This window comes from Carassius carassius, chromosome 30, assembly GCF_963082965.1.
Source record: "Carassius carassius chromosome 30, fCarCar2.1, whole genome shotgun sequence".
Lineage (NCBI taxonomy): Eukaryota > Metazoa > Chordata > Actinopteri > Cypriniformes > Cyprinidae > Carassius > Carassius carassius.
In genome coordinates this window covers 11,613,205-11,626,355 of record NC_081784.1, presented here as the reverse complement: position 1 = coordinate 11,626,355, position 13,151 = coordinate 11,613,205, and the positions used below count along the sequence as shown (strand labels likewise).

At 34.9% G+C, this 13,151-nt stretch overlaps 1 protein-coding gene and 1 pseudogene across 2 annotated transcripts; both read left to right on the top strand.

Moving 5' to 3' along the window:
• The first annotated feature begins 2,204 nt into the window (after nucleotides 1-2,204).
• LOC132110308 (pyroglutamylated RF-amide peptide receptor-like) lies at nucleotides 2,205-4,709 on the top strand (annotated as a pseudogene).
• Nucleotides 4,710-6,281: 1,572 nt separating this feature from the next.
• Nucleotides 6,282-12,190, top strand: rps24 (ribosomal protein S24). 2 transcript variants are annotated; one of them, XM_059517369.1, is made up of 6 exons: nucleotides 6,282-6,374; nucleotides 6,996-7,061; nucleotides 7,171-7,380; nucleotides 7,904-8,017; nucleotides 11,652-11,677; nucleotides 12,115-12,190. In XM_059517369.1, the coding sequence occupies exons 1-5, from the start codon at nucleotides 6,372-6,374 to the stop codon at nucleotides 11,655-11,657; spliced, it is 399 nt and encodes a 132-aa protein (XP_059373352.1). In that variant the 5' UTR covers nucleotides 6,282-6,371; the 3' UTR covers nucleotides 11,658-11,677; nucleotides 12,115-12,190. The 2 variants fall into 2 exon arrangements, with proteins under 2 accessions (XP_059373352.1, XP_059373353.1); XM_059517370.1 differs by lacking the exon at nucleotides 11,652-11,677.
• Nucleotides 12,191-13,151: the final 961 nt, after the last annotated feature.

Below are 13,151 nucleotides of genomic sequence, written 5' to 3'. Positions count from 1 at the left end.
GGGTATAAGTCATTCTACGAAAGCACTGTATAACTGATACAGGCTTATTTTTTTATTATTTTTTTTCCTTTTTATTCAAAACAATTCCAAACATGCTTAATATATCAGGAAATATCTCGTTTCTCAAATAAGTGTAGGTAAACGCGTTTTGCACCTTTATAGATTGCTATTTGATCAATATATGGAAATGTAGTGTAATCTATTAACTACACATAAAAACCTGACTTTTTACTTAAGTGCCATATCATGCCATAAAATATTTTTAATACGACTGAATTTGCATTTAATGTAAATTTTAATAACAATATTGTAAGATACTTATTTTAACACTTTCATTTTACAGAGAGTAAAGAACATTTACATTATCAAAAAACATTTTCATTCAGTCTAGCCAGAGTTCAGGCACTCTCAAAAACTCCCATTAAAATCACTGAAGCACTTTACATTATGAAACGAATATCTTACTTACATTCGTACGCACATCTGCACTTTTTGTTGTTTCTGATGAGAGAATTCGCTAAATAATTCAGTCAGCGAGCAAGTGAACAAAACACTGCGTTTCAGTGATGACTCTTCTGGACGTCTCTGATTGGCCATTGCATCCATAAGCGCAACAGAATAGTTTCTGATTGGTTATCATGAAGCGTTGTACGAACGCGTCTGTCTCTGGCTCAGCGCCAGCCAGCGAACGCAGATTTGAATTTAGCAGCTGATGCTGTGCACTGAACGATCTAATCACACCGCTGTGATTGTATCAAATATATAAAAAATATTATTCTGCAATTTTTTTTTTTTTTTGGTTTGGAAGCTGCATTTAAAATTCACTTGGCTCAGAAATCTGAGGGGGCACGTGCCCCCTCACTTCGAATGGGCACGACGCCTCTGGGTGTGTATATAGGGAGAAACAACTCCTACAGTAACAAAGGCACAGAATATGTCTTGTTTCTTTCCCCCTGATTCCAGGCTCATGTCTCTGATCTGTCTGTGCATAAAGGACTGTGGGTAAGATAAAATGAACCCTGCTTGGCACTCAATAATAGTGAGAAACCATGTGCTTTGGAGAAACTGTATCTCATACATACTGTATCTTTAGTGTCCTCCCAGCATTGTCTTGTTAAATGTGAGCCAAAATCATCACAATTAAAAGAACCAAAGACAGTCTGTGTGCATTTAATTTATTTAATACACCAGTTTCACAATTTGAGTTGAATTACTGAAATAAATGAACTTTTCCACGAACTTTGAACTTTTTTTTTCTAATTTAACATCTAGAGCAAAACAGATGCATATACATGCAAGCATCTTTCTGTGAGTTGCACGAGCATGTGTCAGCAGCTGTGTGTCCTCCAGAGTGATCCACTTGTATTTTGAGCTAATGTCTTGATATGTTTGCTTAATTTATTATTTGATGGAGAAAGTAATGATTTGGACAGCTTTGATAAGGGTTTCTACAGAATATTGACGGCCGTATAAGCAGTTAAATTGGAGTTAAAAAAGTGAACTCCGTATTAAGTTACATTTATGTAAGCTATCAGCACATATGAGATAAAACAAAAAATTCCTATGAATACTACTGCATTCTTGAGATAATCTCTCACTCATTTCCAAATAAGAAATGTAATCTACCTTTTTTTAAGTAAAGTGTTGTTCTATCTCAAGAATCATATATATATATATATATTCACAATATACAATTCACAAGGTAAATATCACAAAAATAAATGTACGTTTATTAATAATTAATTATTATCTCATGAGATTATCTCAAGAATGTGCTAGTATATTAATTACATTATACATCTTTAATGTTTGTCTACCACTTTTATTCTTTGTTCGTCATTATATGTTTCATATTTAGTTTTTTTTTTTTGTTTTCTTCAAATGTGAAAAAAGTGTGCATGATTTTATTTTATTATATCTTGCAAGTGATCAGGCAATTTATACAATATGGATTCTACTGAACACATGGCCAAATTTAGTGAGCTGCCTTCATAGACGGCATGTTTGGGCGTCATACAGGCGTCATAAGGAGTTAGGGAAGACGACTCATAGGTTTTGAGCCACAGGCACAGCCGATGAAGTATCTCGTCAAGAGAGCTGCTGCTGCTTCAGTGTGCAGAGACTGTAGACTACACTGATTTACCAGTCTGCGCTTTGTAAAACTTTGATTTCTTTCGTCCCGCTTCTAAAGACAAGATTTACACATGGGGGATACGAAAATTATTTCTGAAGTGTTGGAGCAGCTACTACAATTTTACAATATTACTCGTCACGAGTTTATTGAGACGTTTATTGAGATTCAGCCGTTGATTTACATCCCTGAGTTACTAGCCAGCAACAAAACTGTTTTTGTTATTGTGTACACGGTGATTTTTCTCCTGGCTCTCATTGGCAATAGTCTGGTTGTCTATATTGTCGTAAGAATGCGCGGGATACAGACCGCCACAAATATTTTCATCTGCTCTCTAGCCGTCAGCGACCTCCTGATATCTCTCTTCTGCATCCCATTCACTCTGCTGCAGGACATCTCATCTCAATGGTTCGGGGGTGAGTGTCGCTTATGAGCATTGTTATTATAAAACAGAGCTCGTAAGGATATGCATGTTCAGTGCGCTTGCAATATGTTGTTGTTGTTGTTATTTATTTAGGGAACACACACACACACACACACACACTTTTTTGCCTGTTAATGATACATAATTTTGTTTAATTTCCGAATAGTTAAACCATCTAGAAATTGTTGACAATAAACCCAAAAATACTGTAATTCAGAAAATAAAACATATTGATAAGAGAAACGCAATTCACTTTTATATGAGCTGTTGTTCTCAAAGTATTCTTTAAATAACTGGACTTTTCTTTCACCTTATCACTGTTAAAAGACTGTCTCAGGAAGTTAACTCTTTAAACATTTACGTGTTAGTGATAATGGTTTTAATATCCTTATCAGTTATTTCAAATGTTCTTTCCTTCTGTGTGCAGGTGAAATATGATTTTATGATCTCCATCATGTGTGCTGTCAGGAGCGCTGGAGCTCAAGTAGCCTACCCACAGGAAGCAGTATGCTACTTTTATTCTAGTGTTCCTCTTCCTCCTGCCTCTTGTAGCCATGCTGCTACTCTACACCAGAATTGGTATTGAGCTCTGGATTCACAAACAAATTGGAGACTCTTCAGTGCTCAATGCCATGAACCAAAGGGAGGTCAGCAAAATATCCAGGTAACATTTTTTTACCTTTCTCAGTGCATGCTATAAAAAACCATTTCTAGTTTTATAGTGTTTTCTTAACAATATACACTACAGTTAAAAGTAAGAATGATTAAGATTTTGTAATGTTCTTGAAAGACGTCTTGTATGCTCTCCAAGGCTGCAGTGAATACTGTAATGTTGTGAAATATAATTACAGTTTAAAATAACTGTTTTATATTTTTATGTATTTACTAATGCAATTTATTTCTGTTATTGCAATGTTGAATTTTCAAAAGGCATTAAACCAGTCTTCAGTTTAAATTGATCCTACAGAAATCATTCTAACATGATTATTTGGTGCTCAGGAAACATTTCTAATTATTATCAATGCTGAAAGCTGTTTTTTTGCTTAATATCTTTAATTTATAAACTGTGACACATTACCATTCGTTTGGAGTAACTAAAAATAAAAAGCAAGGACACATTAAATTGATCTAAAGTAACAGTAATTTTTATATTTTAATGTTACAAAAAATATGTTTATTTCAGTATAAAGTTTTCCATTTCTATCCATCAAATAATTTTGAAAAAAAAAACCTGAATCCTGAAAAGAAGTATAATAGTTTTCACATAAATACTAAGCAGGACAATTGTTTTCAACATTGATAATGATAAGAAATGACTTATGAGCAGCAAATCAGCATATTAGAATGATTTCTGAAGTATTATGTGACACTGAATACTGGAGTAATGGCTGCTAAAATTCAGCTTTGCCATCACAGGAATAAATTATATTTTAAAATATAACAAATAGAAAACAGTTACATTAAATCATATTTTGCAATCAAATAAATGCATAAGAGACTATTTAAAAAAAACATTAAAAAAAATTATTTAAAACTTTTGACTGGTAATGTGTAAGGGACTGAACACTAAAAACTGCAAATGATTACTCATTATGCAATCCTTCCTTTTTATGCAACAGAAAGAAGCAAAGGGCCATCAAGATGATGGTCACCATTGTTGTGCTGTTCACTGTCTGTTGGGCACCTTTTCATACAGTTCATATGCTGTTTGAATACAGGAAGAAAAACAAAGTTTCCGGTAGTATGTCTGTGCACATTACAGTCTCAAAGTGTATTCTTTCAGATTTCAGCTTCATCTTCTTGTTTCCAGGTTACCTGAACAAGACGTACGATGATATCACAGTCAGTATGATTATTGCTGTTGCACAGGCCATAGGTTTTTCAAATTCCTTCAACAACCCTATTATTTATGCTTTCATGAATGAGAATTTCCAGAAGAACTGCATGTCCACCTTTCCCTTTTGCATTCAGCAGTCCAGTCAACATGTGGATGTGAAGGACAAATCGACAAAGGACAAGGTACTTTTTTGTAAGTCTGCCAGAGAAGAAGAGGACTTCTCTCTCGTGCCCACAATACATGTAGTTGATCAAGTGCAATCTGCAAGATCAAAAATGCACACATCTCTGTCATTTCTGGAGGAGAGAAACTGCTGAGAGCAATTAATGCATTTAAGGTGTATCCTGTAATATATACAGTACAGACCAAAAGTTTGGACACACCTTCTCATTCAAAGAGTTTTCTTTATTTTCATGACCATGAAAATTGTAGAGTCACACTGAAGGCATCAAGGGCTATTTGACCAAGAAGGAGAGTGATGGGGTGCTGTGCCAGATGACCTGGCCTCCACAGTCACCGGACCTGAACCCAATCGAGATGGTTTAGGGGTGAGCTGGACCGCAGACTGAAGGCAAAAGGGCCAACAAGTGCTAAGCATCTCTCGGGGAACTCCTTCAAGACTGTTGGAAGACCATTTCAGGTGACTACCTCTTGAAGCTCATCAAGAGAATGACAAGAGTGTGCAAAGCAGTAATCAAAGCAAAAGGTGGCTACTTTGAAGAACCTAGAATATGACATATTTTCAGTTATTTCACACTTTTTTGTTATGTATATAATTCCATATATAATTCCACATGTGTTTATTCATAGTTTTGATGCCTTCAGTGTGAATCTACAATTTTCATAGTCATGAAAATAAAGAAAACTCTTTGAATGAGAAGGTGTGTCCAAACTTTTGGTCTGTACTATATATATATATAGACACACACACACACACACACACACACACAATGTTCTAAAGTTTGGAGTTAATAAGACTTTGTAAGATTTTGTCTTTTATGCTCAAGGCTGTATTCTTGTGTCAAAAATAAATAAATAAAAATACAGTATTAACAGTAATATTGCTAAGTACTATTACATTTTAAAATAACAGATTTATATTTTAATATATTTTGAATATGCAGCATTCACTACTTCAGAGTCACATGATCCTTTATCGATCCATGATGTTGAACAGTTGTGCTGCTTAATATTATCATGAACATTTTTAATAAATTTTTTAATATATATATATATATATATTATATACACACACACAACAACAACAACAACAGCACAATTCAAAAGTCTCAAAGACAGTGACAGACCATTAAATAAAAGATTTAACATTTTTATTTCTTTTCTTTGCTACCCATAAGATATCAAGGCAAGGATGGCAAGGATACATTTTTAAATAAACTCTGCTCTCAGATCTCTTGTGTATTTGTTTTTGTGTCAGTCAACGTCAAATCACCACTAATTATTTAATTGGGTAAAAGTGTAATAGTAAGTTACAATTATTTAAGTCAAGCAAACAATTAATAAATATAAATCAGATGACAGATTAAAACAACAGGACTGTAGGAAGAATACGAGACTGACTAGCTGTAGAAAGTCGTAATTTCATAACATCAGTGATTTAAGCATTAGCCTACTACTCGTTGTTTAATTAAACTTTTAGAAATATTAGCATCTTAATTAACTGACTGAATTAATTAAGATACAAATGCTTTCGTTCTAAGCATCCAGTCGTGACTTACATTTACAACTGTGAATTTATTGGTCTGTGGGTTATTATATTTCCATATAACACTTTTATCTCAGTATTTTTCAAGTCTTGTCTCTTAAATAAAAACGTTTTTTAAATTTTTTTTTTTTTTATTTAGCATCGCTTTTTATTCAGGCAGTACTTCAATATACTACACCACCACTCGGGCATATTTTCGGGCACCTACAGGTCCTTCTTCCTTTTCCTCGTCCCTGAGCGAGCCGACGCCAAGATGGTGAGTGGATTGTGGACAAATGGTCATGAAAATCTAATTAAATCTTCTCCATCCGCCGGTTTCATATTGACATTGTTGACGTAAAGCACACTACATATATAAAATAACCAATATATGCCTTCATTTAGAGGATATAATGTGCACGAACTTTTCGGTAGAGTAAGATAATGTGTCTTCATACCATCGTGCTACTCCTCTAATAGTGGCTAGGAGGGCTACAATATTACAGGTATATATGTGTCCATAGACCTGAAATATATAAAAGTTTAAAACTTGTATCGACCCATGTATGTTATCGAGCCCATGAAGCTAATGTAGCTGAAGTGTAAACCATATAAAGAGCAAGTGTCTTATGCTTCACTGCTTTTGCTTTGCGTCTGTACAAGATGCTCACGCTTCATTTTGAATATCGCTATGAATAAAACGAATAAGTACAGTTGGTGGGGTTTTTACGGTACATGGCTATCAAGCAACAGTTTAGGGTAAGAAATCATGTCATGACAAGAATTATGAATTCTGCTCTTTGAGAAATAGTTTAATCAAAGTTAAACATAAGCCCAGCTCATAGTTTTCCATTGAACCTCGATATTTCAGCTGTTTCTAACAAATGTGTATTTGCAGAACGAGACCGTCACCGTCAGGACCAGAAAGTTCATGACAAACCGGCTGCTTCAAAGGAAGCAAATGGTAAGTGTATGGCAGATTTTGTATGCTGGCTTAATGTAATTTAGTTTGCACTTTTAGTATTTACTTAATCAATTTTTTTTTACTTTTTTCTGTTTTGTTAATGTTTCAGGTTGTCGATGTCCTGCATCCAGGCAAAGCAACAGTCCCCAAGACCGAGATCAGGGAGAAGCTTGCAAAAATGTACAAAACCACCCCAGATGTGGTGTTCGTCTTTGGCTTCAAAACTCAGTTTGGCGGTGGCAAGACAACTGGGTTTGGAATGATCTACGACTCATTGGACTATGCAAAGAAAAATGAGCCCAAATACAGGCTGCAAAGGGTACGTCACTCATGATGCTTACAGGATTAATTTAATTTAAATCAGAAGGCTGCTATTTCAGTATACATTGCATGTTTCAGAGTGAAATGTGGTATTTATCATATGCCAAAGTTTAGTTTAATATTCAAGAATGAAGAAATTAAGATGGCCATAAATATTAGTATTGTATTTTTACAGTTGGACAGTAAGATTTTCTTAAACACTTTAGTTAATATTTAATATTTTATTTTGTAGGATTAATGGTAATTTTTTAGTCATTTTCGATAATCAAATTGTGCTGCTTTGCAAACAAGCACCGCAAACCTTCAGTTTTTTTTTTTTTTTTTTTTTTTTTTTTTTTAATCAAAATTTATTTTTGTTGACCCTTGCTGTTTTAACCACTCGCTCTTGTTCAAAACTTTTTTTTTCCTAAAATGAAAAGGTATTTTTGAAGTGGCATTAGTAAATGACCGCTTTTATCAGTGAAAATCGTTTTATTCATTACATTTACATGTTTTATAAAGCTCTCTTTTGTTTTCCTTAGCATGGCCTTTATGAGAAGAAAAAGACCTCTAGAAAACAGCGCAAGGAACGCAAGAACAGAATGAAGAAAGTTAGAGGCACCAAGAAAGCTTCTGTTGGTGCTTCGGGCAAGAAGGTAATGTTCTTTTTTAGGATTTTTTTTTTTTTTTTGCCCATCATAGATGTTTGTTTCGTTGTCATTATCTTGGGTTTTAATGTGTAACATGTCATTTTCCTCCTTTATCAAATGTACATCTGGACTGTAGAAGGTAAATACTTTCACAAGTAGACTAACTGCTGTGGAAGGAGAGTCTGAAGTGATCTGTAAAGTTAACTCCAAACATTTAGCTGCTATGTTGATTTATAATGCTACTATTGACCAGTATGTGATTGGAAGTTATTACAGGCACTTCTGTTTAATCCCACTCGAGTAGTGAACTAGTGTGCTCACTAATACTGAAGTGCTGGACTTAGTAGTAATCGGTAGAACAAGCTGTATTGCAGTTGCTCTCTGAAAATGGTTTACAAATTCATGTGACAGTCAGATTTTTCAAATTCATGTGACAGTTTTTATGGGGCTTAGTTTACATTATAGCTGACTGATATGTAGTTTTGCTGATATGAGCCTGTCACCGATATATCGGTATCATCGAATATGCAGCCGATTTAACTTATTTATTTTTTTGCAGAACATATACTGTAGATAAAATGCTTGAAATGGTGTAATTTGTCCAGCAGAGCGCACTCCATTGTTTGTTACTGGCGATCTGGATGAAACGCTTTAAAGCTTAAGTACCGTATTTTTCGGACTATAAGTCGCACCTGAGTATAAGTCGCATCAGTTCAAAAATACGTCATGATGAGGAAAAAAACATATATAAGTCGCACTGGACTATAAGTCGCATTCATTAAGATCCAAGAGAAAACATTACCGTCTACAGCTGCGAGAGGGCACTCTATGCTGCTCAGTGTAGACTACAGGAGCACTGAGCAGCATCTCTGGCAGCAAGTGGACTTCACATGAAATTCCGCCATGATTCCAGTTCCAAGGGAACGTACATGTTACATTGAATGGGCATTAAAGTGCACAAGACGTGAAAAAGGATTATTCTAATTCGTTCGGTGTGTAGGCATTTGATCTTCGATTTTGAGATTCGAATAATCCCTTTTTTTAATTATTATTATTAATACCTGGCATCCCCTGCGAAACGGTCTTCATTCGTGCTTGCTTGAATATAGAATTTTTTTTAAACAGGCCGAACAGTTCTAAGGACTGTCAGGTACGGTTACAGTTGTATTTCCACTTGAGCCTGGTACGGCATGGCACGATTGCAAATCATTCTCGGCCGTGCTGTTAGTGCGTGATGTCGCCACTGTTGCCTGTCTACCAGTTTCTCCATAGCTGGCTAAGCAGAAGCACGGTATTTGATCAAACAGACATGCAAGTTGAACAGATATAAATCTCTTCAATATAAAAAAAAAAAAGAAAATTGTCCGAGACAGTTTGTCTGTCATTGTAGCCTTCCGTTTTTTTTTTTTTTATTGTTCACGTCAAGAGTTGTCTTTTATTTTTCTGTTATTGAATGACGTAAATATCAGAAAAAAAGAGTCCCAAAAACAGAAATATCTGATCATCGTCCATGTCACTTATTTATATTACACAACCAAGGCACGACCGACGCATTTGTTTTGCATTCCAAAGAGATCCGTTATAAGCACCATAGTGGAAAATTAAACCGTATCCCAGCTGACTGTCCCGGATCAGCACGGAATGAAACTGCTTTGGCCCAATAGTGGAAAAGTGGCTTATGAATCAGTGAACGTGGCTTATGAGTGAATGTCATGATTTAGTTCATCTGGAAGAGAAGGCAAAAATGCCAAAGACCTCAGCTGTGTTGGAGCACTTTAAATGGAGTGAGGACAAGACAAAGGCAGTGTGCCAGATATTCCATCTGAAACTGTCCTGCTACAACAGCACATCAAGTTTGAAAATTAGTTCTGTATAGAAATATAGTATATTGTTGATGTTTAAATAACAAGCTGCTTTTGTCCTCCCATGTTAATCAGTAATTTTACACATGATAAAAATGTGCACTTAATTTACTTGGAAAATACTTGGAAAATACTTGCAAATACGGCAGCCATAAAAGTATACAGTAGCCCAGCCTAATAATAATTTATCTATTAAAAGTATCGCTCTAACAGACCTGTGTGTTTCGTGTAACTATTGCAGAGTCCGTTCTTGGAGTATATAATCCCAGACCGTGTGAGGCACGCCACTTCCTGCTCACGCTGTTCTGTAGTTTAAGTTTATTCATTCTGAACATGTTGCGTCCATATTGCACCAAAATGGGTCTGCAGCAACACACCTGCCACATTTGAAGTTGATTGGATGAACTGTTCTCAACATAATAAAAATGCAAACCGACAGACACGTAGATATCCTTCCTCCAAAGCTTTCAATATATTCGGTGTTAATTACTACCAAAGCTTTGAAGCTCAAAATATGGTATTTGGACCAGCCCTAGTATTTATTTAGAGAGTTAGTAGAGAGTGGGGCACAAAGTAACACTTGGACTTTCTCAGTTTGTGTAAATCCACGTGGGGTTCAGAATATTTTATCCGCAGAAATTTTACTTGTCTAGTACAAATGTTGATTTGTTTCATAATTAGTGTATACATTTTTCTTTATTTACTCTCAAAAAAATGAGGAGCATGTTGTAATTCGACCCTATGACAGCTGAAAATCTTAACTGAAGACAAACTAAATTATTTTAATTTAAAAAAAAAAAAAAAAAAAAAAATATATATATATATATATATATATATATATATATATATATATATATATATGATTTAAAAAATTATATATATGATTTTGGAGTTTGATAATGACCACATTGCACAAAGTGAATAGTGTTAATAACATCACTAATGTCATAGAATAGCACATTGTAATGCAGTGTTACAATGTCCCCCATCTGTGCAACTGGGATATAAAACTGGTTGGCGTCTTCTGCTAGTTAACAAAGCATTAAAAAAATTATCTGAACTGATAAAAGATTGGAGATTAAAATAATAGCAGATTTGTCTCATTTTAAATGAATAATAAAAACTGAGATTAAAAATTTACTTAATACAGAAATATTCACACCACGTGTGTTACAACTTACCCTGCGTTACTTTGTGCCCTTAATATGTGTATGAAGACAGTAGCTCAAATCTGTGAATGAATGTTCCGAAGTGAAATAAACTTCCAACCGAATAATGTTGAATGGAATTCAACTGAATTATAGTTGAATAAACCTTTTACTTTACTGCTCAATGCACTGATGTCAGACTCATTTTGGATAGTAAAGTTGGGTTAAATTGTTAAATGCCTTGCCTCCATAACATATCTCTGTCACTATTATAAGTGTTTGATCACCACATTTGAGTGATAATTGCAAAAATGTATGTATATATATAATATGTATATATTGTACTCTATATATAGTACGAGTCAAATGTTTGGACACAAATCGGAAACTGTCCACATTTTTGACTGGTACTGTGCTTTAATATATACAGAATATTGGCTGATATATTGGTATCAGACTTTTTTTACTCCCTAATATTGGTTTTGACCCCAAAAAAAAACATATCGGTCGGGCTCTAGTTTAAATACCCACCATGAAAGTATTTCAGAGAGCATTTCACGAACTTGTTAGTTGAAAGTTCTCATTTTTGTCCAATCTTTTGCCCTCTTTTGCCTCCCTTGGATGTTTCAGAAGTGAAAGACTTGAGGTTTCAGAAGGTAGAGTGGAAATAGGCATGGTGTGCTGTTATCCACTTTTACCGGTTACTTGAAGTGCTTTGCATGTTCTATCCCAATGCCTCATCTCACTTGCAGATATTTAAAGGATCCTGTGTTTCTAACACAGATGAAAATATATATTTTTTAATGTATGTACTTGAATTGTTCCAGTCAACTTATCTGACTTATAAATACCTACTAATTTGGAGCATGATGTGTGTGGTTGGCATTCACATATTTGAAGTAAACTAGCCACTTGACTGCATGTCTGCAAGTTTGACAGGACCCACTGGATTATTCAGAAGCAACCTCTCCCTTAGTTATATTTCCCCTTGAAGTGAGAGCTTGTCCTTGATAATTAGAGGTTTTGTATGAGTAGTTTGTGTATTAAAGTGTTATATCAATCTCACTGTAATGTTTTGTCTTTCCTCTTACAGTAAGACCTTCAGGGAAGACCATCGGCCTGAAAATGTTCTTGTACACTGTCAACAAATAAATTCTTTAAAAAAAGTGGTTCCTGATGTCTTTGAGTGCTCAATCAGAGATGCAATTTAGTGTTCAATAAGGGAGACATACAAAATGTGCTGAGCAGTGGCTCCCCAGAACTAGTTGAGAATCACTGATTTACAACAGCCAGCTCCCTGCACAGTGAAACTTTATTACATACTAGCACAACATCTGATATCTGTGACATCACCTGATATTTTTAACTTAAATATTGAAATATAAAAGCAACGTTTTAAGTTGGAATATTACACATTACTGTTTTTTTTTTGAGCATAAGAGACTTTGAATTGTTAAAAGTAACCAATTCTGAACCTTTGATCGGTAGTGTGTTGGTTTTGTGACCTCTTCACAATTATACTCACTGTAAATGTTTTTCACTACCTCCTGTAGCCATGTTAAAATCTAAATAATGGCCAGTTTTATCCATGTTCTTTTGGTTACCTCAGCTGAACTATAATGGCAGTTGACTACTGTTAATGTGGTAATACATAATCACAATCCTAGTGTTTGCTGAACACAAAATATGATGCAGTAGCATGATCGATAGTTTGATGCCATCCAATTTTACTACAGTCGACCTGAGCTAAAGATTGCTGTGCAGAAATGATACTTTAGCTGTAACTACAGATTTACTATTGCACTCTAGCTTCTGGTCAGTCCAATGTAAAATTCTAACTGGGGGAACTGGGACTGGCAAAACTATAAAAGACATTAATTGGGATGTGTTCTTTATTATTACAATGCAATTAATTTAAAGCTAAATCTACATGGATGGCTTCGGTCTTTGTTTGCTTATGTGTTTGTGCAATTAATTAGCAGCAAATATGGCACTGACCTGTTCATGGTCTTCTGATGTGGAGGGAGGGGGGCAGGCTCTGACAGTCTTGGGCAAATGATGTCTTCAGGGTTCCCATGTAACCAGAGTAACCCTGTCTGCTGAGAACTGGGTTGGCCTAGTGATTTGTGA